A 25,112-nucleotide genomic window follows, 5' to 3' on the forward strand; every position below is an offset into this window, starting at 1 on the left:
TATAACTGTTAAATTGAGAGATGATATATAATCTTTACAGTAAAAATGTCATTTCTCTCTCACAAATAACACCAACTAATTGAAATATGTAAATTTTCTAAATGAATTCTATTATTCTATCAAGACATAAATATAATACACATACTAATACAAATATTAATATTAGATCTGAATGAGTCTGGAATATATATCAAGATGAAGTTCTGTAGCTGTTTTCTTGGTGCAAAAGGCAATCGAGTCTCTTAAACGTGTGTTTTTCGTTTAAAACATTTTTATAAGTTAGATTTATATGCACATGACATACAGCTCCTCCTCACTCGGTGGAATTTTATATGTTTGAGTTTGTGGAAATTTTTGATTTAAGAAAATACAACAAAAATTAAGCAATAAGCAAATAGAAATAAAATGCGATCTTGCCTGCCGCTAGAGGTCACTCGTGTTAGTGGTAAAACCGGAAACGGTGGTGTTGAATAAATTCGCCGAGAAAGAAGCCAGACGAACAACAAGAAGGAAAACGTTGTCTCTGCATGTTTTTCCAAAAAAGATTATCCGAAAAGTTGTTTAAAGGCTAAATCAAAGACATCATGCCGGTCATATGTGCCGCAACGGGGTGCACCAACAAATTTATCAAAGGGTCGGACATAAGATTTTACCGGTATGTTAAGACGATCCTTAATCTGCGTTTTAATCACATGCATCCTATTTCTCCTTAATGCTCACGGTACAGCACACGTATCTTTATTAGTGTTAAGTTAATTGAAAGACATTTGATTTGGAATGACTTTTGTATTGCAGTTGCCCCTGCACTTTTACGTGCAGCACAGTGATGATGATGATGATGACGATGATGATTTATTTCGAACATGTAAATAATACAGATAAGCCATTGCCAGTAATCTGAAGTGATCAACAAATCCACACATCAAACTCAGCGAACAAATGTCCGTATGCATCAGATTATTTGTTACATGTTCGAAAAGGAGTAGGAGGAAGTATATATATTTTTTCCTGCCCCTTCTCACCTACTCTTAAATTAATTCAGCTACAATGCATTTCAAACTCAATTCACACTGTACGGTATAAATTCAAATTTTATGCAAGTTGTGCTGCACAATCCAAACTCAACCACTGTGAACAATAAGAGGGGGGGGGGCACACCAAAAACGCATGAGAGAAAGAAGAAAAAAGAAAGAAAAACGCATCCTAATGTCATGTACCAAGAATAAACGGATCTCATTGCTACAATGCTGATCTAGCAAGGAAAACATACTTGAGGAATTGCAAAACGAAGTCATTTTTACTTGATAGAAAGGACAGTACAATCAGACAAGTCTTAATATGTTCTACTGAAAAAATGGTCACAAACCAATACTTGTCTGAGTTTACTGTCTAAAATGAACCAATGTACTACTTTATGTTTCTTTTTATTTGCTTATTTTAAACAATTGATTTATTACCATTCCCTTTTTTAAGTCTAATTTACCATTGTTAATTGTTGACAGTTTATTTGCCTCCATGGTTGATTGGGGGTAGAGAATAATGTTTTAAGTCCTTATTCTGTCATTTCAAAAGACTGCTACTTGTATGTGCACTTATTCCATATGGAAGGCTGATAGTGAAAAATACAGTAATGCTCAGTCAGATAGAGAACAGTGATGAGCCTGACTTGTGTATGCATGGTTGAAATCATACAGCTGGTCTTGCTTTAAAATCAGTGGGCACCTCATTTCATCTGAAATTTAATTTCACCTCATATCTGAAGGTTGTTGTGTTGTAGTCTTGTTATTCTCAGGGGTGGCTAACCATGTGCCATGGAGAGCCCTGTGTATGCAGGTTTTCATTCCAGTCGGACTCCACACCAGGTGATTTCACTGATACATTCTTCCTCTTTGGTTGAAGTGTTGCTAATCAGTGAAATCACCCGGTGTGGAGTCGGGTTTGAACGAAAACCTGCATACACATGGCTCTCCATGGCAAATGGTTAGCCACCGCTGTTCTGTGTTAAGTACACTGAGAGCCACGAAACTGGAGTCAAATTCCATATATGTGCAAACCTACATGGCCAGTAAAATTGATTCTGATTCTGATTTCCCTTTATGGCAGGTTCCCTATCAGCAAACCGCAACTTGCCAACCAGTGGGTGCATAGTCTAGGCCTGAAAAATTTCATCCCAACCACCAACACCTGCCTCTGCTCAGAGCATTTCAGGCCGGACTGCTTCAGGGACTACAATGGCAAACAGTTTCTTAGAGAGGATGCGGTGCCTACTATTTTTGCCAGTGCGCAGGACTCATCAAAGGTTTGGGCTCCTACATCATGTAAAGACATGGATCATTATAATGTGTTTTTCTACCTCTCAACATAAGCAAGCGGGCCTGTTTTACATTTATGTTAAACTTATTGAAGAGTTGTCTATGAAACAGTTGCAGATTGAGCTCCGGAAAAGGGGAGTGATACCCAAGGATATGAATCCTGCAAACCGGTTTGGAACACAAGCAGAAAAAGATAGGGCAAAGGAGGCCGCTGCCAGTCAACGCAAGGACAAAAAAGGGATGATCAGGGTGAGTTGTAATGCCATCGCTGTTGCTTTTACATTATAGGAGACATTGGCACTACCCCAGACACTGTAAAAGGTGAATGAGGAAGAGCTTGTCCTTTAGCCGCTAACCTCTATTGTCATATAGTTTAGAAATTGCTTCACTTTTACTGCAGTGAGAGCTTGGAAAGAAATATTCACTGTCATAGCCTTTGTCCAAACAAAAAGAGTGTAAATATTAATGCAATGTGTATTTATGCATGCTCAATAATCCAGGTAAGAAAATCAGGGGACGCCCCGGTGGCTCACCTGGTAGAGCGTGTACCACATAAGGCTGAGTCCTTACTGCAGTGGCCTAGGTTCGAATCTGTCCTGGGCCCTTCGCAGCATGTCATCCTCTCTCTCTCTGTTGCCTTTTCTGTCTCTCTCTAATATCACTATCAAAGAAAGGTAGAAAATGCCAAAAAATAATCTTTAAAGAAAATCAGAATAAGCGGTTGGTATGAGTACATCTGACCATCCCATGACCTTAGAGTACATCTGTCACCATCTTACAATGCTGTGATTGCAAATATTCCCAAATCCTCTTTGAATAGTACACACAGGCATTGAAACTTTGGTCACCCATCCAAAGGAGTTGAATCAAGTGCAACTGGACTTGGTATATATCAGTGAAGACGTTTCGCCTCTCATCCAAGAGGCTTCCTCAGTTCGTGCCTTTCTGACTAGACCAAGCTAGTCTGACTCGCTGGTGAGCCATAGATATGAGTGGCTCTTTTGTGTACCTATATTTGACCGCGCCCGTCGCCATCGGAGCTATTGATTTGCATTTGTCCTTTCATCTCTACCCAGGAGACTCAAGAAGCCTAGCCTCCAAGAACAACAGTCGGTCACTAACTGCTCCAACGACTCTCATGACCACTGAATAATGAAGTCGAAACTAACACCCCAACGACCGTCGCTGCTAAACAAATGCAAATCAGTAGCTCCGATGGCGACGGGCGCGGCTGGACATCGGAGCACAGGAGAGCCACGCATATCAATAGCTCCGATAACGACGGGCGCGGCCAAATATAGGTACACAAAAGAGCCACTCATATCTATGGCTCTGTTAGCGACGGGCGTTGGTAAACATCGGGACACAAAGAGCCATGGACATCTATAGCTCTGACAACGACTCCCAAGAGGATAAATTCTGAGTCTCATCACCAGCCAGTCAGACTAGCTTGGTCTAGTCAGAAAAGCACGAACTGAGGAAGCCTCTTGGATGAGAGGCGAAACGTCTTCACGGATATATACCAAGTCCAGTTGCACTTGATTCAACTCCTTTGGATAACCATGACCTGGATGAATGAGACATTCACAGACATTTTGGTCACCCATATTTCCATATGAAATTGATCGTTGGTTTCGGTCATTATACCACTGTATTGTTTATAAGGGTGGGGATACCTGCAGTCAGTTGAGACTGAAGAGGTCACTTAGATGAGTGATGAAATATTTCTCTCAATAAATATTGTGTCCAGATGAACTAATTCAACATTCTTTGATTAATGCAATGTATTGTTATAAATCTCAAAAACTTATATACTCTGGAGTAGTACTTCACATATGTTATTCGTCCGTCGCAGCGACGAGGACCATCTAGTCATCCTGTGATGGATGACTGATGACTTGCGCAGTGATTAAAGTGAGGAAGAGTTGCGCATCATCAACCCCACTCTCTCGTCTGAGACCACCTACTACCAGTGGCAAGACTAGCGAGACGACTGGCAGTGGAGATGGATGCAGATTTTTCCTCAGGGTTTCTTCCCGAAGGCTTTCCCATAGACGAGTATACCCGCAAGGCAGCGGAGGTTTTAAATCAGAGTTTGCCTTCTCCTAGATGAGCTGCCCGACAGGCTAACGAGCTTCATCTACCTGGGTTTGAGATCAGAGTTGTCCTTCTCCTAGATTGCCTGCCAACCAAGGCTGATGAGTCCAATCAGCCCACCTGGTTATACCGCCAGGAACCCAGTCGCCCCCGCAGCAGACCTTGTGAAAACAGGAGGTACCACGAGAAGGTGCTGCTGCGGACACATTTGCGTAGGAGCGGCCATATGCTAAGGTCCTGATGGACCCGCGGCGATCACTACACCAGCAAGCGAGAGGCCACTGCATCGCTTCACATTCCTTTTGGCAAGTAGGACATCTAGCCCAATACTCGCCACCTCCCAATATATACCACTTTACATATAGGGGGCAGTACTATAGGCAGAGGCATGGTTGTGCTACGGGTTCCCCAGTTTCACCTAAAATGGCCAAATTGTATGTGGAGGAAGTGGAAAAGAGGGCTGTGATGTCTTATCTAGGGACACCACCTAGCCATTGGTTCAGATTTGTGGACGACACCTCGGTTAAAATTAAATCTCAGGATGTACCACATTTCACCGACCACATGAACTCTGTGGACAACCACATCAAGTTCACCAGAGAGGATGTGAAAAATGACAGGTTAGCCTTCTTAGACTGTGAAATTGCAATTGGTGATGGGGGACATTTGATTGTTGATGTTTACCATAAACCAACACACACTGATCAGTACTTAAGGTTTGACTCTCATCATCCATCGTTGCCGGCAGCCATACCAACATTTACCCTGGCTCTACCTAATGTAGGAAGCTAAGCAGGTATGGGTTTGGCTAGTACTTGAATGGGAGACCTGGGAAAACGTGAGTTGCTGCCCGAAGTGGTGTTGGTGGGCCAGTAGGGGGCAGTCTTCCCTTCGGTCCTAATAACAACAACAAATATCAAATCCCAATACCCCAGGGCAGTGACGGGGACACTGCTGTAGGAGATGCCATCCTTCGGAGGAGACGTTAAACCCAGGTCCTGACTCACTGTGGTCATTAAAGGTCCTATGGGACTTATCGCAAAGAGTAGGGGGTTCCATGGAGTCCTGGCAAAATTCTCAACCTGGATCTCTCCATCTGGCCACCTAATCATCCCCCCATGTAATTGGCTCAGTGATTCCTCCCTCTCAACCTCAAGCTGATGTGTGGTGAGCGGAATGGCTGCTGTGCATCACCCAGGTGGGTGCTACACATTGGTGGTGGTTGATGTGAGTTACTGCTTCAATGTAAAGCACTTTGGGTGTCTAGAAAAGCGGTATATAAATGGAATGATTATTATTATCATTATCCATTGGAGCACAAACAAGGAGTCGTCAGGACGCTGTACCACCGAGCTGACAACATCCCCACCGACACAGTGACCAGGGAAGGGGAGAAATTCCACATTAAACAGGCTCTGGGTGGTTATCCTAACTGGGCGTTTGTCAAAGCCAGGAAGACGCCCAAACAGTGCACCAGCTGATCAAAGGGAGAAGAAGGACAACCGCTGTCTACACATAAACCAGTGGTGATTACAGTGCTGTGATTGCAACTATTCCCCAATCCTCTGAATAGTACACATTGCCTTTGAAATCTAGTTAATGGTCACGCCTATATGCATATGAAACTGATCGTTGGTTTCGGTCATTAAGCCACTGTATTGTTTACAAGGGTGGGGATACTTGCACTCACTTAGATATGAAGCATTTCTGTCAATAAACGTTGTATCCAGATGAACTGATTCAACTTTCTATGATTTTCTTACTGGATTATTGAGCATGCATAAATACATCTACTCTGGAGTTTTGGTATGATTTTGTAGTTGCAAGATGTTGCTTGCTGGTATCAAAATAACAATGTAACCTCAGGTCAGTTGCAGTCTCATGTGAGAAGAGGTGTTTCCAGATTTGAGAGTCTGTATACAACACTAACAGAGGTACCTGGCATTGCCCGGGGAAAATGTTGTCACCAAAACAACCAACACGATCTGATCTTTACAATATAATGGATGATGGGATATAGGATAATTAATTATGTGATACATGTGATGAAGGAATGTCAAATTAATGAATCTTATTAATGAAAATTATCAAATGTCATAATTTTCAATCCATTCATCAAGCTTCCACTCATCTTTCTTTTAGAAACATTTTCTGCACTACCAGTTCTGGAGGCAACTATATACAACTGGCCATGTGAGAAACATGGAGCAGATAGATTTACTCCAATCCTTTTAAAAGTCTGTCCTTGGGTTTTGTTGATGGTCATTGCAACACATGGCTTGCAGGGGAACTAAAGTCTGCGAAACCGGAAGGGCAGCTTGGAGTTGGAGGGAATAAGGGGTATCCTTGGTAAGAGGATGACTTCTCCTTAGTACAGCCTACATGAGATGTTGGCTTCAATAACATTGACATGTAAGCAAATTACAATGCAGCAAGTGCCATTACTGCTCTTCGGAGGCTCCCATGTTTTGCAAAATCATGATCGGCACACCATCCTTCAGTTTGAGGATATGAGGGAGTATGCCTGATAGCTCAGTAGAGTTGAGTAGTTCAACAAGGTATGTAACTGCTTCATCAACACAAATGGTACTATCTACAGACTTGTAAAGTCTTTCACTTCCAGGGAACTCTCCCATGGACCAGTTTTTAGCTGATTGACAGTGGTGTTCAGCGGGGAGAGAATGGCACGCTCATTCCATTTGTGACTATGGAAGGGTAGACCTCAGCTGTAAGCTCCTCTAGAGTTGAAACAGCCTTGCCAAGTTCAGGAGGAATTATGATGGTATCTGGTTCATCTGCATGTGGAATCCTTCCATCACCAATATCCAGGAGAAGGTTAGAAAAGTGGCGAGCCCCTTCATCGCCAGACAGGTGAGCTCGCATGTTGGTAGTGAGATGCATGACCGTAACATGGCGCCAAAGATGGGATGTCTCTGAATGTTCTCATTCATCCAGGTCATAGTTATCCAAAGGATTGAATCAAGTGCAACTGGATGGACTTGGTTATATATCCGTGAAGACGTTTCGCCTCTCATCCAAGAAGCCATTGGAATGCTTCCCATTGGTTCTGAGGTCCCTTTGATGTCCTGCGGTGTGTGATCAAGAGCTTCATAAGCTGACTTATGAGTCATCGGGGCCTCATCCACAATGGTGATTGCAGCATCCTTTATGACCTTGGCTAGCGCTGTTCCTCGCTTTATGCCACAGGTTGACTGCTCTTTGAGATGCATATCCAATGGGATTTTGAAGGTGCTGTGCGTTATTCTTCCACCCTCGAGCAGTGTTGCACCTATTCCACTCAATGCAGTTGCAAGAGCGATCTTGCCTCGAGAGCGAATCTTTTTAAGAATTTTGTTGACGACGAAGCTTTTGCCCGTGCCCCCTGGTGCGTCTAGAAATATGATTTTCTTGCTCCTGCAGCGATTTTCGATGCTTGGACAGGGCTCCAAGATTGTCTTGCTGTTACAGCAGCACACACTCTTCGTCTCTCCTGTGAACTTGTGAGCTGAGCAGTGCTGACAGAGTTCATTCATTCAAACGATGCTGGCATAGGTTGTTGGCTCAGATGGATCATACATGAACGCCAATGTATGGATACTTCCTCTCTCGCGTCGACGGACCAGCGTTCGTTGCTGCTGACGCTGCCGAGACATTGCAAGGATTCTTGCCGACCGCTCCTCTTCACATTCCACTGCAGGTGTCTGAGTCACCTGACGTCGTACCGCCTGAAGTCTGGTATTTCGTTCTTCTTCGGGCTCAATTGAACGACCCTGACTGGCATGAAGACGCATTGCCTCAAGTCTTGCATCTCGCACATCATCCGTCTCCTGCTGTCTTCTTACTCGTGCTCGCTTCGCAGCAGGAATTTTCCAACTCATGGATGGATTTCTTCTCTTTCTTGGCATCTAAAAGAAAAGATTAGTTCTGATCAGAATTTTAATAGCATTTGTTGCTTTTCATAAGCAATATCATGTTACCATGCATAACTTAAGAAAGGGGCTCAGAAGAAACTGCAGCCTAACATTTGTCATTACTGATGTCGGAAACTTGAATATTAAACATTAGAATCAAATTAAACTTACAGTTTTTATTATTCGTATTACTTTTCTACTCTTTTGCTGATTTCTTTTTCTTTCCCTTCTTGGTTGAGTCAGTCGTGATTGAAGATATGATGATGTTTAGAACGCTAACATGTACCGAAGGCTATGAGGAAAATAATTTCAGTTTGATTAATATGACCTAATAAAAGGTGGCAACAAAAGATTGTCACGTGCTTTGTGATAAGTAAGTTAAGAGTGCTCACCACTGTCACTCTTGCAACCACGAATCCAGGGTGACAATGTGCAGTAATAACGCTGGCATCGAGGCTGAACATTTTTGATTGATATGACGTAACAACGTATGGCATCAAATATCCAAAAGATACCACATGTTGCCACAAAATAAACTCAATTTCGCAAATAAATCAAATTTTTTACTTGGTTTTTGAAATATTTTTCGAAATTTGCAATCCTTTGAAAGTGCTGATTCTAAAGATACCTTTGTTTGAGTTCTACAATGAGTATTTCTGGAGTTTAAGCGAACATACAAACATACACTCTTGCTTTATATATATATATAGATAGAGATAAAAGAAAGTCGAGTAAACCAATCTTATTAACAAAAATGATCAAATGTAATAATTTTCAATCTATTCATCAAGCTTCTTTGCCAATGTGTGTATTAGTCGCCGCAAATCCGCCGCCGTCGCCGCAAATCCGCCGCCGTCGCCGCAAATCAACACAAAATAAAAATTTTGCAAATGAAATTTCTTACTTGGTGTTTGAAAAAAATTTTTTTGAACTGTGCAATCCTTGGAAAGTGCTGATTCTAAAGATACCTTTCTTTTTGTTCTACAATTAGTATTTCTGGAGTTTTAAGCGAACATACAAACATACACTCTTGCTTTAGATTTATAAAAAGACTAGCAGAGGTACCCGGCGTTGCCCGGGGAAAATGCTGTCACCAAAACAACCAACACGATCTGACCTTTATGATATAATTGATGATAAAATATATGTAACCCGGTAATAAAGGAGTATTAGTGTAGAATGTAAAGATATTAATTTAAATCCTTATAAACTCGAACACCACGACTCAAGTCCCTGTTTCTGTTATATTGACATTTATGCTACTGTCGCTTTAAGAATGGGATATGTATCGCTGATGGTATCACGCTGTCAGGAGGTGAACAATGTTCGTTGTGGCTACGTTTTTTTGGACCATGCAGAGCAGAGAAGACTAACCATTGCAGACCAGATGATGGCGAAGGTTTTGTGTCCGCCATAAGCTCTTTCAACCTTTGAGGTTAGTTAAAACCGTTTACAAATGTGAATCAAACGATAAGAGTTTTGTTTTGTTCATTTATATAACTGAGTTGCATATGTATGTTTGTGAATAAGAACAAGAGTTAGCTAATTGATTTCGCTGTCGTAGACTTCAAGACAATATGCTAATGCTAATGCTAATGAAACACTAATAGAGATTGTTTTATTTTTATATTTTCTCATTGTATTTTCATTTGTGAATATGAAGAATGGTGTATAATACTGTTTGTTTTCCTCCATAGAAGCTGCCACTGCAGTATTTATTGTATTTGTATTTATACAAGTATTTTTTGTATTTCGAGCTGCATTTAACTGAAGAGATTGTTCCCTCCAAAAAAACCCTCTCACAGCCATAGAGCTAAAGTGGGATGTTGTGAACCCCTTACCTTTTATCTATCCATATTTTTACTATCGGAATAAAGACCCTAAAATTATATTTGAATGTCCTGTGTGTAATTCCCCCGGCTTCAAATTTTGGTACCAGGAGTGGGGTCCCTATTCTGATAGTTTTGAAAAATTTTGTGAATGCAGCTTAAAATAAAAAAAATACGGTAGTGGTGAAGAGTGGCCCAGCTGTCCCCTTGAAATAGATGATGCAGTGCCTGGTGTGGCATAGAAGACCGGGAATCCAGAATTTGGAGATGATGTCACCACAGTCCCTCCTTCAGGTCTACCCTGCTGCCCTGTCTCTATCCTTTGTCAAAGTGTATAAGACTAGACTGGACTTTGAAGAAAAAAAAAAGGAAAATGTCAACAGTGAATAAGGAACACTCCTCAGGGAGTGAAAGTGAGGCAGAAGAACTTGATGTACAGGCACAGATTAGAGAACTGATTCAAAAACAGGAAACTAACGAATGCAGTTGCCTCAATGAATGATGCACCCACTAGAACCTATGTTGATGTTCCCAGAGAACATCACATTTTGCCATTTAGTGATGATTTTGATGAGAATGGGAGATCTGTTAATGAGTTTATCGAAGAGGTTGAATGTGTTTTACATGCAAGAACTCAATCTGCCCCTGAACAGTTTGATTTTGTCATGTCCCTCCTGAAAGGGTGATCCTTAAAAGGAGGTGTGTTTGAGAAATGATGCTAGAACTGATCATATAAGTGACCTCTTTAACTATCTCAAGGAAGCTTTTGGGGACAAACGTTGTGCTTCTCAGTTACTGCAGAGCTTTTATAGCTGTAAACAGAGGGAAGGTGAGAACATACGTGACTTTTCACATGCTTTGTCACAAGGCCTAACCTTAGTGCAGAAACCAAGTCCCGGTTCTGTGGCTAATGGAAAAGTGATACTCGGGGATCAGTTTGTTGAGGGAGTCAGAGCATTCATTGAAACGAGAACTCCTCAAATATGTCAGAACTCACCCAAATGCTAATATGATAGAAGTGCGTGAGGAAGCTTACTTGTGGACTATGGAGGAGTCAGGAGAAAATGTAAAGGTGACTGAAAGTAAAATCATGGGCTGTAGTCATTTGACTACTGATGTGCAATGTACAACAGTTACAACTAGTGAGAAGACAGTCTCTCTAGAGGATGTGATGGAAATCATTGCAGAGCAAGGGAAAGCCATCCGTAAATTAACCCAGACAGTACAGGATTTGGCTATGCAGACCAAGGGCACTGGTGTGTTTTCCGATAGCAAATCTAGAGCTCAGCCTAAATTCACAGATGATGGTAAGCCGATATGTTTCAAGTGCCAGACTGCAGGACATATTGCTAAGAATTGCAGACAGAAGCGTCACAATGCTTCTACAGACCTTGCCTTCACAGATGCTCAGGGTAACGAGACCCCCCCCCCCCCGGTTATAAAGAGTCGGGCAATTTGGGGGCAGATAGACAACTCACAGAAAAGACAACCAACCTGAGAACAGGTGATAGAGCGTGCAATAGGAAAATGCCCAGTAAAATCGCTTAATATCGGTGGTACTACAGCACATTGTTTAGTGGATACTGGTAGCAATGTAAGCACCATTACTGAAAAGTTCTTTCAGAATCACTAGAGGGAAGGATATGCATTCCACCTCCAGTTGGCTTCGAATAACTGCTGCAAATGGACTAGAGATACCTTATCTAGGTTACCTTGAATTGGAAGTTGAAGCAATGGGTATGAAAATCCCAGATTGTGACTTTTTGGTTGTGAAGGACTCTTAAGAGCTTCCAGGTGACAGAACCCTGTATCATTGTTATGAATGTCATTCGCAGGTGTTGGCAATTAGTGCAATCTGAATTTGATACTACACTGGGTGGTACATTTGATTCATAATGGAGAACTGTGTTTCGGCAAATGCCGATATGCGATGTTGATAAGAAAGCCATTGCTAGAAGAGATAAGGTACACATACCTGCATCATCCGTAGCCACTGTTGTGGTAAAGGGACCCTTAAGAGGGCTGAGAAAGATGCTCAACTGCTGGTAGAACCTGAGAACACACCGCTCCCTCAAGGTCTGGTGGTCATTCCAACGCTGGTGAGTGGTCAGCATCAAACCGTCCCGGTCCAAGTTGTCAATTTCTCACAAGAGGATGTGTGGCTCTGCCCGAGAACCCGGCTGGGTATTGTATCGCGAGTTGAGAGTGTTGACAGTGAACAGACCTGTGAAGTAAATTTTCAGCGCATCTCTGCTGATGTTGGGCAGGTCACAGTGGAGAGAAATGATTCTGATGCTCAGAGTAGAGTGCAGTCAGTTATTGACAAGCTTGAAATTGGTGGCACAGTTGAAGAGAGAAATAAACTATGTGAGTTACTAGCTAAGTACATAGATGTTTTCATTGATGATGATAATGATCTTGGCTATACCGATCAAGTTAAGCATGAAATTAAGCTGGTTGATGAGGAACCAGTTGCACAACCGTACCGTCGCATTCCAGCGACACAGTACAGAGAGGCCCAACAGCACATTTCAAAGCTATTCAGGAAAGGTGTCATTCAGGATAGTAACAGTTCTTATGCTTCTCCTGTGGTGATTGTGCGAAAGGCTGATGGCACTATACGTCTATGTGAGACTATAGAACGCTAAATCAGAAGACAAAGATGCGTCCGCACTACCCCGCATCGATGAGAGCTTCGATGCTTTACAAGGTGCGAAGTGTTTCTCAACCATTGATCTTGCCAGTGGGTACCACCAGGTGGCAGTAGATTAACGTGACAGGCATAAGACAGCATTTGCAACGCCTTTTGGTCTCTGAGTATCTTCGCATGCCCATGGGTGTTTGCAATGGATCTGCAATGTTTCAACGGTTAATGCAGGCAACAATGAGTGACCTGGTCTTTCAGATTATGCTAGCGTATTTGGACGACATACTAGTGTAGTCGCAGAGCTTCCAGGAACACTTAGAGAGGCTAGAAACTGAGAAAATGCCTTAAAGAGACAGGCCTGACGGTGAAGTTGGGAAATGTCATCTCCTTCAAAAAGAAGTCAAGTTCCTGGGGCATAAAATCTCCGCAGACGGTATAGCTACAGATCCTGGAAAAGTAGCAGCTGTAAAACAATGGCCAGCCCCTGCTACATTGAAGGAACTTAGATCATTCCTTGGGTTTTGTAGTTATTATAGGAGATATGTTGAGGTTTTTTTTCAAAGATTGCTGGTCCACTTCATGACGTCGTGAATTTGTGTCTAAAAGCTGGCAGCTCAACTCAAGTCAACCAAATGCTTTGGGCATTATGGAACGCAGAATGTCAAATGCTTTTGACAGCTTGAAAGAAAAACTTACCAGTGCATCCATACTTGGTTATGCTGATTTTACCCGTCGATTCATATTAGAGACCAATGTGAGTAGTCATAGCTTAGGAGCAGTCCTATATCAGCAACAGGCTGACAGAAAAAGGGTAACTGCATATGCTAGTCGGAGGCTGAGAAATACAGAAAAGAATGACAAGAACTGTAGTAGCATGAAGCTCGAACTACTGTCACTCAAATGGGCAATAGTAGAGAAATTCCATGGATATCTGCTTGGTTCAAAATTCATGGTAGTGACTGACAACAACCCCCTATGTCATCTCAAAAGTGCAAAACTAGGGGCCATAGAGCAAAGGTGGGTAGTGCAGTTGGCTGCATTTGATTTTGAAGTTCAGTATCGTCCAGGGCGGCGCAACGTAGCAGCTAATGCCCTCTCACGGCAGTCGTTAGCAGGGGAGCCTAACACTAAGGGGAAGATGCCGAGTTTGATGACTGTTACTATTTGTAAGATGACATGCAGAGGAACTACATACACAGTTCGACTTGTTGAGGGAGCGCCTGTTACGAGAGTGAACAGGGTAGACATTAGGCCATGTGTAAATCCAACACTCCCTAGCACTTTGCCTACAAAGAAGGTTACCAGACCAATCTGTGAGCCTATTCGGTCTGAAGGTTCAGAATCAGAGAGGTCAGATGGAGAATATGATGATGGAATTGTGATTGAAGAGGTTTCTTTTAGGGTAAAGAGTTATCCAGAAAGTGATCCCCTACCTGTTCTTGACCCTCAGTCTATTGAGTCAGTAATGCCTGATGTAGAGCCCAGTGTTATGGAGACTGACTTTGGACCTTGAACTGGGACAATCAGTAACTGTTGATTTAGAGCCTGTACCAGACCGTTCTCTTCGCAGGAGTAAAAGAATCAATGCTGGTGTGCATACAAATCAGCATCATGAGCCAAAATCAGCTTTAGAGTCTCTGTCCCTAAGATCAGCTGTTGTATCTCAGATCCTAGCGAATTTTGGTTCAGTGTTCTTTAGAGAAGCTTTGAAAGAGGTGAAGAGTACTTATGCAGTCACCGAGGATGTTGATAGTTAAGCAGGGGAGAGTGTAACCCGGTGGTAACGGAGTATTAGTGTAGAATGTAAAGAAATTCATTTAAATCCTTATGAACTCGGAAACCATGATTCAAGTCCCCATTTCTGTATTGACGTTTATGCTACTGTCGCTTTAAGAGTGGGACACGTATCGCTGACGATATCACGCTGTCAGGAAGTGAACAATGTTCGTTGTGGCCATTTTGTTTTGGGCCACGCAGAACCACAGAATAGAGATCAGAGAAGACGAACAATGACCAGATGATGGCGAGGGTTTGGTGTAAGATCTTTCAACCGGCGAGGTTTGTTAAAACCGTTTACAAATGTCAGTCAAACGATAACAGTTTTGTTTTGCTAATTTGTATAACTTTGAGTTGCATATGTATGTTTGTGCACAAGAATAAGAATTAGCTAATTGATTTTGCTGTTGCTGACTTCAAGACAATATGCGAATGCTAATACAACAGTGGAATAGAGATTGTTTTGTTTATATTTTCTCATTGTATTTTCATTTGTGAATACGAAGAGTGGTGTATAATACTGTTTGTGTTCATCCATAGAAGCTGCCACTGTTTATTGTATTTGTGTTTATACAAGTTTCTTTTTTTGTATTTCGAGCTGCATTTAACTGAAGCGATTGTTCCCTCCAAAAAAAAAAACAAAAAAAACCCTCACACCCACAGAGCTAAAGTGGGATATTGTGAAGCCTCTTACCTTTTCTCTCTCTGTATTTTTACTATCGGAATAAAGACCCTAAAATTACATTTGAATGTCCCGTGTGTAATTCCCCCGGCTTCTTATAGGATCATTTATGATATGATCCATGTGATAAACTAATGTCGAATAAATGAATCTTATCAACAAAAACTATCAAATGTCATAATTTTCAATCCATTCATCAAGCTTCTTTGCCAATGTGTATGTATATTAATCGCTCAGTGCTCAAGCGCGTCAGGGTAGACCACGTTGCGTGTCTTACTATTTGGCGCTAGGATAGAAAGCTTTTCTGCACTACCAGTCTAGAGGCAGCTACAAACAACTGGCTGTGTGAGAAACATGGAGCGGAAAGATTTAGTCCAATCGTTATAAAAGTCTGTGTTGGTTTATGGTAAACATCAACAATCAAATGTCCCCCATCATCAATTGCAATTTCACAGTGTAAGAAGCATAACTTGTCATTTTACAAACCCACCAAATTGTGCTCCAGTATTTCAATTTCTTTTCTTTTTTAAGTTGCATGTGGTCCATCTGAAGGTCACGGGTTTTTTTGTGTTTTTTTTGCTTGCGCCGCCAGATGGAACATTTTTAAAGCCGCTTAGGCTAGGTTCAGTCATAATGACATAGTAGTATGTATGAGAAATAGGGGAGATGTTTTGTTTGTGGACACAATACTCCATCGCCACTCGGCACTATGAGACGGAGAGGGACTGCTGTAAGGGGACAGAAGAAGAACAAGCAGCGCGAGCAAAATAAACTCAATTTCGCAAATAAATCACATTTTTCGCTTGGTTTTTGAAATATTTTTCGAACTGTGCAATCCTTGGAAAGTGCTGATTCTAAAGATACGTTTATTTTTGTTCTACAATGAGTATTTCTGGAGTTTTAACCCACCATACAAACATACACGCTTGCTTTATATATATGATAGAAGATGGTGGAAGATTTGCAATTCATATTAAGGGAAGGCCAATGTCCCCCTCTAGTGTCAAAAGGCAGTAACACAAATTATCAATGGTATTGTAACAACTGTAGCAGCCTTTGTGGGGTAGTATTGCAAGTTTTTGTACCGTTGTAGCAGGGATGCTGAAGAGGAGCGTTCTATTTCCTTGTTTATTTATTCAGCACAATACAGTTGCACATCATCCATACCTGGTGCTTGGCTCAAAGGTTCCTTTTATGGGATGAAATAAGAATCTTTTATATATAAAGCAGGCGTGTATGTTTGTACGTTTACTTAAAACTCCAGAAATACTCACTGTAGAACACAAAGAAAGGTATCTTTAGAATCAGCACTTTCCAAGGATTGGACAGTTAGAAAAATATTTCAAAAACCAAGTAAAAAATTTGATGTATTTGCGAAATCGAATTTATTTTGCTCGCGCTGCTTGTTCTTCTTCTGTCCCCTTACAGCACTCCCTGTCCGCCATCCATCGTCTCACAGTGCCACCGAGTGGCGATGGAGTGTAGTGTCCACAAACAAAACATCTCTCCCATTACTCATGGAAATACTACTGTCTCATTGTTACTGAACTTAGCCTAAGCGGCTTTAAACATTTTCCATCTGGAGAAGCAAGGAAAAAAAAGTGGCCTCCAAATGGACCACATACAACTTAAAAAAAAAAGAAAGAAATTGAAATACTGGAGCACAATTTCGTAGGTTTGTAAAATGACAGGTTAGGCTTCTTCCAATGAAATTGCAATTGGTGATGGGGGACATTTGACTGTTGATGTTTACCATAGACCGACACAGACTTTTATAACGATTTGGAGTAAATCTTTCGGCTCCATGTTTCTCACACGGCCAGTTGTATGTAGCTGCCTCCAGAGCTGGTAGTGCAGAAAAGCTTTCTGTCCTAGCGCCAAATAGTAAGACACGCAACGTGGTTTACCCTGAGGCGCTTGAGCATTGAGCGATTAATACACACTTGATAATTTTCGTTAATAAGAGTCGTTTATTTGACATACGTTTACCACATGTATCATATCATAAATTATCCTATATTTCAATCATTGCTTATATCGTAAAGATCCGATCGTGTTGGTTGTTTTGATGACAACATTTTCCCTGGGCAATGCCGTGTAAGGTATCTTTAGAATCAGCACTTTCCAAGGATTGCACAGTTCAAAAATATTTAAAAACCAAGTATTTGATTTGCGAAATTGAGTTTATTTTGTGGCAACATGTGGTGTCTTGGATATTAGATGCCATACGTGGTTAACATCATATCAAACAAAGCAATTTTTCAGCCTCGGTGCCAGGGTTATTACTGCACATCATCACCCTGGATTCGAGGTTGCAAGAGGGAGAGTGGTGAGCACTCTTAACTTACTTATCCACAAAGCACGTGACAATTTTTTATTGCCACCTTTTATCACGTCATATTCATCAAACTGAAATTTTTTTCCTCATAACCTTCGCATTCTAAACGTCATATCTTCGATCACGATTGACTCAACCAAGAAGGGATAGAAAAAGAAATCAGCGAAAGAGTAGAAAAGTAATAAGAATAATAAAAACAGTTAGTTTGATGAGATTTTCAATATGTTTAATATTCAAGTTTCCGACATCAGTAATGACAAATGTTAGGCTGCAGTTTCTTCTGAGCCCCTTTCTTAAGTTATGCATGGTAACATGATATTCCTTACGAAAAGCAACAAATGCTATTAAAATTCTGCTCAAAACTAATCTTTTCTTTTAGATGCCAAGAAAGAGAAGAAATCCATCCATAAGTCGGAAAACTCCTGCTGCGATGCGAGCACGAGTAAGAAGACAGCAGGAGACGGATGATGTGCGAGATGCAAGACTTGAGGCAATGCGTCTTCATGCCAGTCAGGGTCGTTCAATTGAGCCCGAAGAAGAACGAAATACCAGACTTCAGGCGGTACGACGTCAGGTGACTCAGACACCTGCAGTGGAATGTGAAGAGGCGCGGTCGGCAAGACTCCTTGCAATGTCTCGGCAGCGTCAGCAGCAACGAACGCTGGTCCGTCGATGCGAGAGAGGAAATGTCCGGGTGATTCTCTGAGACGGGTGCCTTTTGGCTCTCACCATTTTTGAAAAAAATTACCTCAGATAATTACATCATTGATCACTACATCTGATAGTAGACTAGTTAAATCTCTGAGAAAATATATTTTCCCACCTCAGGCAAAAAAATGCTAATCGTTATTAGGCATTTCTTTCTCACTAATAGTCATTTTGAGTTCAACCCCATCACAGACAACTTGGACCCTGTGTGAATATGATTTTAAAAGATATTCAAGTAAATTCTTGCAGAACCTTAATAATGAGATGTCCCTTGTTTAAAACCACTTATTCTGAGTATAATGTTATTTGTAAATACGCCGATTTTTGACTGCTAAAGCAGGTAATTAGGGCTTTATCTAAGATTGGCCTTCATATTTTATCAAAAATATGCATTAATGTTAGAATTTGATTAGATTTTCATATTATTTCTTATTATCCAGTAAATTGTATACATAGTTCAACAACCATTATCCTCATATTTGTTATTATCATCAAAATATGAATAAAAACTCATCAAATAACAGGGTTGAACTCAGTGTGACAGGGTTGAAAATGATAACGGTGGAAGGGACGATCAATATTTCACTACGGTATGGATTTATTTACCTGTGAAATTAATAATAGTAAATAAAATTCGGTAACACTTTAGTATGGGGAACATGGTCACCATTAATTAGGTGCTTATTAGCATGCAAATTAGCAACATATTGGCTCTTAATTGGTCATTATTACGTACTCATTAATGCCTTATTCTGCATGGCCTTATTATACAACCAGTAAGCCATTAACTATGAGTTGTCCCTCTATAACCTCGGAATTATTGCTTATTAGTAGTACCATCTCAATATGCTTCGCTTAGTATGGACTTTATAAGCTGGTAGTACCACAAGAAGAGTTATTCTCCCTTACTAACACTTAATGAATATGGTCTGTTCTTACATAACAAAACACAAAACTACAAGTGTTAATAGTGTTAAATTACTCTAAATTAAGTTTTTGTTACTTAGAATATGTTCCCAATACTAAAGTGTTACATAAAGTTCAAATGGAATTTTATTAAATTTGACAGAAGACAACAGTCAGATTTTTCCACTGTCATGAAAACACATGAAACAAACAAAATATTTTATTAAGTATTTAACATTCAACATTAAATCAAAAACATCGAGCATACATTAATCAAAGACGTCAGTGAAATGAATCTGTATATGGTCAACAGTAAAAAAAATGTACAGCATAGGTAGTGTGAAAAAAACTTCTTTGCTGGAATCTCATTTTGATTAAAACTAGCATTCAGTACACTCTAAAAACTGAACTGAACTCTAAAAGTGTGACTGCAAAATGTTAATTCATACATCCTATCAACAAGCAAACATACATTACAGACATCAATGAAATGGATCTGTCTATATGGTCAGCAGTAAAAATAAAATCCCTTGTGAAATGTACAGCCCAGGCTAGTGTGGAAAAAACGACCTTGCTGGAATCTCATTTTTTATTATAGCTGGTATTCAGTCCACTCTAAAAAGTGAACTGAACTCTAAACACGTGACTGTAAAATGTTGATTTATACATCCTTTATTCAGAAAGTCTGGCCCACTCTTCTTTCTGAATTTCCATATGACGTGATGTCACAGGCTTGGGGGTGGGATGAGCTCAAGCACATCATCAACTAGATCCCATTGCACATCCTCACGACTTGGCCAAAAGAACCTGTGGAGTCCGACACGGTGCATGCATTTAACTTGAACATGTGTTTCATCCACAGCAAGGAATATTCCTGGATACAAGTCTTTATCATATGTGAGCTCACACCACTGCCCTAGCACCTCTGGGTCTTCCCAATGGATTTGTGTCTGCTTTCGTGACACAGCAACTGGCGCCTTCTTGATGAAGCTGAAATGCTGTGTGTTCCAACACTCACAGGTTAACTGCTTCTGGGTTGAGCACATACAGCTGACATTCTGAGATCTGTATGTGCTCCTTTCATCTCTCCTAGAGCAAGAGTTACCACTTGATGGATTCTCATGGTTGATGGGACTGCTGGTAGGTTTGATGGCATCCTCTCAAGTGCCTGCCCAACAGTTTCACCATCAACAAAGAACAACTTGATTGATGTGTTGGTCTCCAATAGGGCCTTGAAGAGCTCATGTGCATCTTGGATGTCCTGGCCATGGCTTATTAGCATGTCGGCAGTCCTCTTCAAGGCTGCTCCAACACCATCTGGTACTCCCTTACCATGGCTGGCCTCAAAAAAATTCCAAGTTGCTGCCTTGATGCCTCTTTTCTCCAGCTCAGTGCTAAAAAGGAAAAAAATGGCCCTTCTGCTTCTATTAGGTACAAGGACCATCACTAAAAAAGTGTATCACCGAAACCTCCGGGTATGTCACCTGCACATAATCCAGTACAGGGTTCAGATGCTCCCCTACAGCTGCTGGGCTTTTGTGCTTTGATGGGGATATTGTGCTGAAGCAGGTTGGTTCTTGGCTACCACCTACATAAAAAAAACTTCTATATGTAGTGTCGCCTGCTGATGAGATGATCCAAAGTGCACTGCTTGGATTTCAGAACTCTACTTGCAGGTGAAGTTCTCCGAAAAATCATTGTGAATTAAGCGTTCATCAATGCCCAAGCTCTCCCTCAGCTCAGTAAGCAAACTGTTGTCTAATATTGAAGAGATGCTTCTTGAACTTGGTCATGTGTGTGTGGAACTGCTCAGCAAGTTTTTTTTCTTTTTCCCTGCTTCAGTGTCCCTTTTCCACCTCTCACACTCACTCTTGAGATATTTTTCCCTTCTCTCTGTCTGCATCCCTTCTTGCCCTGTACATTCTTTGCCTCTGCTGCTGTTTTTGCCATTGTAATGTCTGAAAATATTGGAACATAAGAGCGCATTAACAATTATTTCACATCAAAGTCTACAATTGAGTCATCTACTAAGAAGTGTCACATCAAACATTCAGCCCTGTCACAACGAGTCAACCCTGTTACAATAAAAAAAAAATTTGACGGGGTTGAAGTTTTTAGCTAATAGTAGCCATAATTCCATATTTAGCTAAAAAAATTAGCACCACGTGGCATTAAGGACATCAAAAAACTGTAATATTTTACAACACTACTGTTAATTTTTTTATAAAAAATTGTTTACTATCGTTAATTCATACAACAGAGTTGAACTGTTGAGCCGGACAATCTCAGTTTGACCATAAATCAATGAAATATTGGTAAGAAAAGACACTGAGACTTTCCTTTGCAGCACCTTCTCCAAAAGACTTGTATGATGTCACTTCCGGAATGTTGATGTCACAGGGACTGAGCCATTATTTTTATAGGAGGTAAATGGTATAGCGTGACGGGGTTGAAAACAAACTGGGGATGTGTATAAATATTTGAATTTCATAGGTAATTCATATATTTTTTCAGAAAAATTATATTTTTAGTTAAAATAGACAAATGATTGTATTAGCAGCAAAATGTTGGTTTTAATTGCATTTTTTATTGGTTTTTAATTGTAATGATGGTCAGTGAGGACATGCAAACATATTTGTCATCTACTATTAGACAGCCCATTATTCAAAAATAAAATAAAAAAATATATATGTTTTTTTACATTATAACACCTAGTTCTATTAATTGACGTCTTAAAATATCTTTTGTGGTTTCCTTTAATTGAAAATCTTTGAAGTAAGTCTGGGGGACTTAAAGGGCACCCGATTAAGAGAATCACCCATCCATACATAGGCGTTCGTGTATGATCCATCTGATCCAACAACCTATGCTATCGACAAGCCCTCAAAACCTGCCCTGCTTGCCACAAGGATCTAAAATCAGGATTTTATGACCCGTCAAAACCCTAGCTTATCGTTCCATTTAAAGCACAGAGTGGAAAGAGCTTTAGTTTAGGCAAGTCAGCAGAGTAAAAACATACCATTATGAGATTGGATTGAATTAAAATGCTCATAATTTTGACAAATCATTCAAGTTGCATCTTGTAAAACCAACTATAACAGCATCAGTAGTTGTGTTTTGATATTTAGACACTGACCAAGATTGTTCAACGTTGTGCTGTGAATATATAGAGCATTACCCGGTATCCATTGCAAAAAACATGTGTAACTTTGTACAGTGGCCTCTGTGTTTGGTTTGGAATGCAACCACATTCGAATCTCTAAAGTAAATGATTTCTTCACACTTAGTCAGGAGGAGGTACTTCTGCAGCCTTCTACTTAGCTAATCTATTTTGCCACAAAATACATCATTTTCTTTTTCCTTAGGGTGGGCGAGGAGGGGCGCGTGGTGGCAAAAGTATGACCAGTGACAGGTGAGACACTAACATAACTCTTGAAGCACTGGATTTGCATTGATGATATGCTGATGCAGATCCAAATTTGGATAGATGTTTCATTGTAAAATGACAATCCAAACCCCATCTTGGACTGGGAGCCCTATCTTAGACTTTTAATCGTAAAATTAAATGTAAAACCTCACATTAATCTTTGAGGTCCTTTTTGATCGGGACCAAGGCCCACTGTTTATCCCAAGAGCTATACAGATGTCATTTCCTGGTTTTCCTGTGCGTTCACAGTCATCAATCATAAAAGTTGCAAAGTCAGACATCATTGGTTCATATTCATTAAGTTATTACTGTTTTAAGTCAAGTCAAGTCAATTTTATTTGTATAGCCCAATATTACAAATTTGCCTCAGGGGGCTTTACAGCAACACAACATCCTGTCCTTAGACCCTTGTATTGGACATTTTACAATATCAAATTCTTATGAATGTCTTACAGTAACTGATTGCATTATTGAAAAAGTAGTACATTGATTAAAATAAAAGAAAGCGCTCAATGTAATTTCTTTTACAAAAGAAAGTTACATTTTTGAAATAGTGAACATGAGATCCTTTTTAGCAATGTCAATTTCTGATTTCAATAATGCAGACAGTCTTTTGGGGCCAAGAGCAAAGTTTACGACAGCAAGGGCCAGCTGCTCTCCAATGGCAAGGACATGTGCGACTGCCTGGATATAGATTGTATGGGCTGCTTCTACCCATGCCCAGAATGCGGCTCGCGCAAGTGTGGAGTTGAGTGCCGCTGTGACCGGAAGTGGCTTTACGAGCAAGTGGAAGTGGAGGGCGGCGAGATCATCCGCAATAAATATGCTGGTTAGTTAAATTAGTTATATCAGTGAACAATTTGTAGACTTTTATTAATATCAGGAAGCATCTGGGAACCACAGCTTGCTCCCTCCCTGACCCCAAGTATTTTCTGCAAGGCTGTAGGACCCTTACTTGTTCAACTGTGTTGTTTCTCCAAGGATATTTGATTTTGGAAATTTATTGGCCACGTAAAAGGTTTGAAAGTTCATGTTGCATCCTTTTTGTTTTTATTTTCTCCAAAGTGCCTACAGTTCTGTTGCATTTTTTTTATTACATGCCCACTGAATAGACTGTCGTTACTATCAAGTTTAGAATTTGAAAATAATTTTGATTAACGCTCTGTGGTTCTGATAGTGATGCATAAATCACATTTTGCTGTGCTGGTTCTCTTAACATTTTGTTCATATTGAGCTATTTCCAGATTAAGTTCAAACAATGTTCTGATGTGTTCTTCACAAATGTTTCTTTTATTCTGTTTTTTTTTTATTGTTTTTTCTCAGCAGAAGTAGGGACAAGTCACTCTTGGATTCACCAATAAACCTCATGTCTTGAAGTCCAAGTTTCAATTCAGTTGCAGTGTCCTGTAGTCTGGTCAAATGCAGTTCTTGAGCAAGGTCTGGTAAGAAAGTGTAATTTTCTCTTGAGTCAAATTGAAATAATTACAGTCCGAACAAGAAACTCGGGGAGAGTTGTAAGATCACATACTCTACTAAAGGCCTTCAGTACATCCATCCTTGTTTTAGTACCATATTGACTGTGTCAGTAATAACCACGAAGGATCAGGCTTTACAATCCAGACACGAGTGTTGAGTTCAGGATGGTGTGTGTTTTAATCCATTAGGAATTCATTTCACGTTGTTTGTTCTCATAAATGTTTTTTTTTTAATGATCCACATTGTTTATACCGAATACAACTTATTGAATATGATCAAAACAATCTAAAGTCAACCCTCCCACTTTCTACTTTAGCTGTTGGAAAACTGTGCAGCTTTATTTTCATCCAGCAGGGTAGCTAGCTGTTACCTTGCGAGGCAGCTGGATTCACAAGAGGTGTATGGTTACGTGTAACAAACCATCTGGTGCATCAGGTTAAGCTAGCTGTGCACTGCAAGGCCTTTTTTCTAATAAAAGCAAAGTTGCAGGTAATTGCTGAGGCTGAAATGTGTTTAAAACATGGGAAATACAAACAGATATAAAACAGGAACTGCTAAAATATTAATTTGGCTCCTATACTGTTTAAGTATTGCATTGTGCTTGCTATGGCAAGTATATATTGCCAGAGGTTACAAACTTATATGATCCTGTAAGTACACCATTGTCAGAGTTATTAATTTTGAGAGGAAATAATGACTTTGGAAAGAGCATGGCACAAATGAAATAAACGGAACATTCAGCTATGATAAAACTGAATTTTTCTCCCACTTGTAAACTGATAAATATATATGTTTTTCTTAAAAAGTTACTGGAGAATTCACTTTTCATCCAAAGTCTATGTGTAGCTGGGGTTCACAAAACACATACCATACATAAACATCCATGGATATGACCAGAGAGCGAATCCATTACTTGATTATTGTGGCGACTGGCGATGAATTATTCACTGGTTGGGTTACTTGTTTTAACACCCGAATGTGGCATCAGCTTAAACTGATAGGG

The 25,112-nt window shown here is 40.4% G+C and overlaps 1 protein-coding gene across 2 annotated transcripts; it reads left to right on the top strand.

The window, feature by feature from the left end:
• The first annotated feature begins 490 nt into the window (after positions 1–490).
• On the top strand, positions 491–25,085 carry arl14ep (ADP-ribosylation factor-like 14 effector protein). 2 transcript variants are annotated; one of them, XM_056278915.1, is made up of 6 exons: positions 491–655; positions 2,104–2,299; positions 2,424–2,561; positions 22,572–22,618; positions 23,239–23,462; positions 23,957–25,085. In XM_056278915.1, the coding sequence occupies exons 1-6, from the start codon at positions 585–587 to the stop codon at positions 23,992–23,994; spliced, it is 714 nt and encodes a 237-aa protein (XP_056134890.1). In that variant the 5' UTR covers positions 491–584; the 3' UTR covers positions 23,995–25,085. The 2 variants fall into 2 exon arrangements, with proteins under 2 accessions (XP_056134890.1, XP_056134891.1); XM_056278916.1 differs by having other exon boundaries at positions 23,960–25,085.
• The last annotated feature ends 27 nt before the right edge of the window (positions 25,086–25,112 follow it).

The sequence above is a fragment of the Lampris incognitus genome, chromosome 4 (genome assembly GCF_029633865.1).
Source record: "Lampris incognitus isolate fLamInc1 chromosome 4, fLamInc1.hap2, whole genome shotgun sequence".
Taxonomy (NCBI): domain Eukaryota; kingdom Metazoa; phylum Chordata; class Actinopteri; order Lampriformes; family Lampridae; genus Lampris; species Lampris incognitus.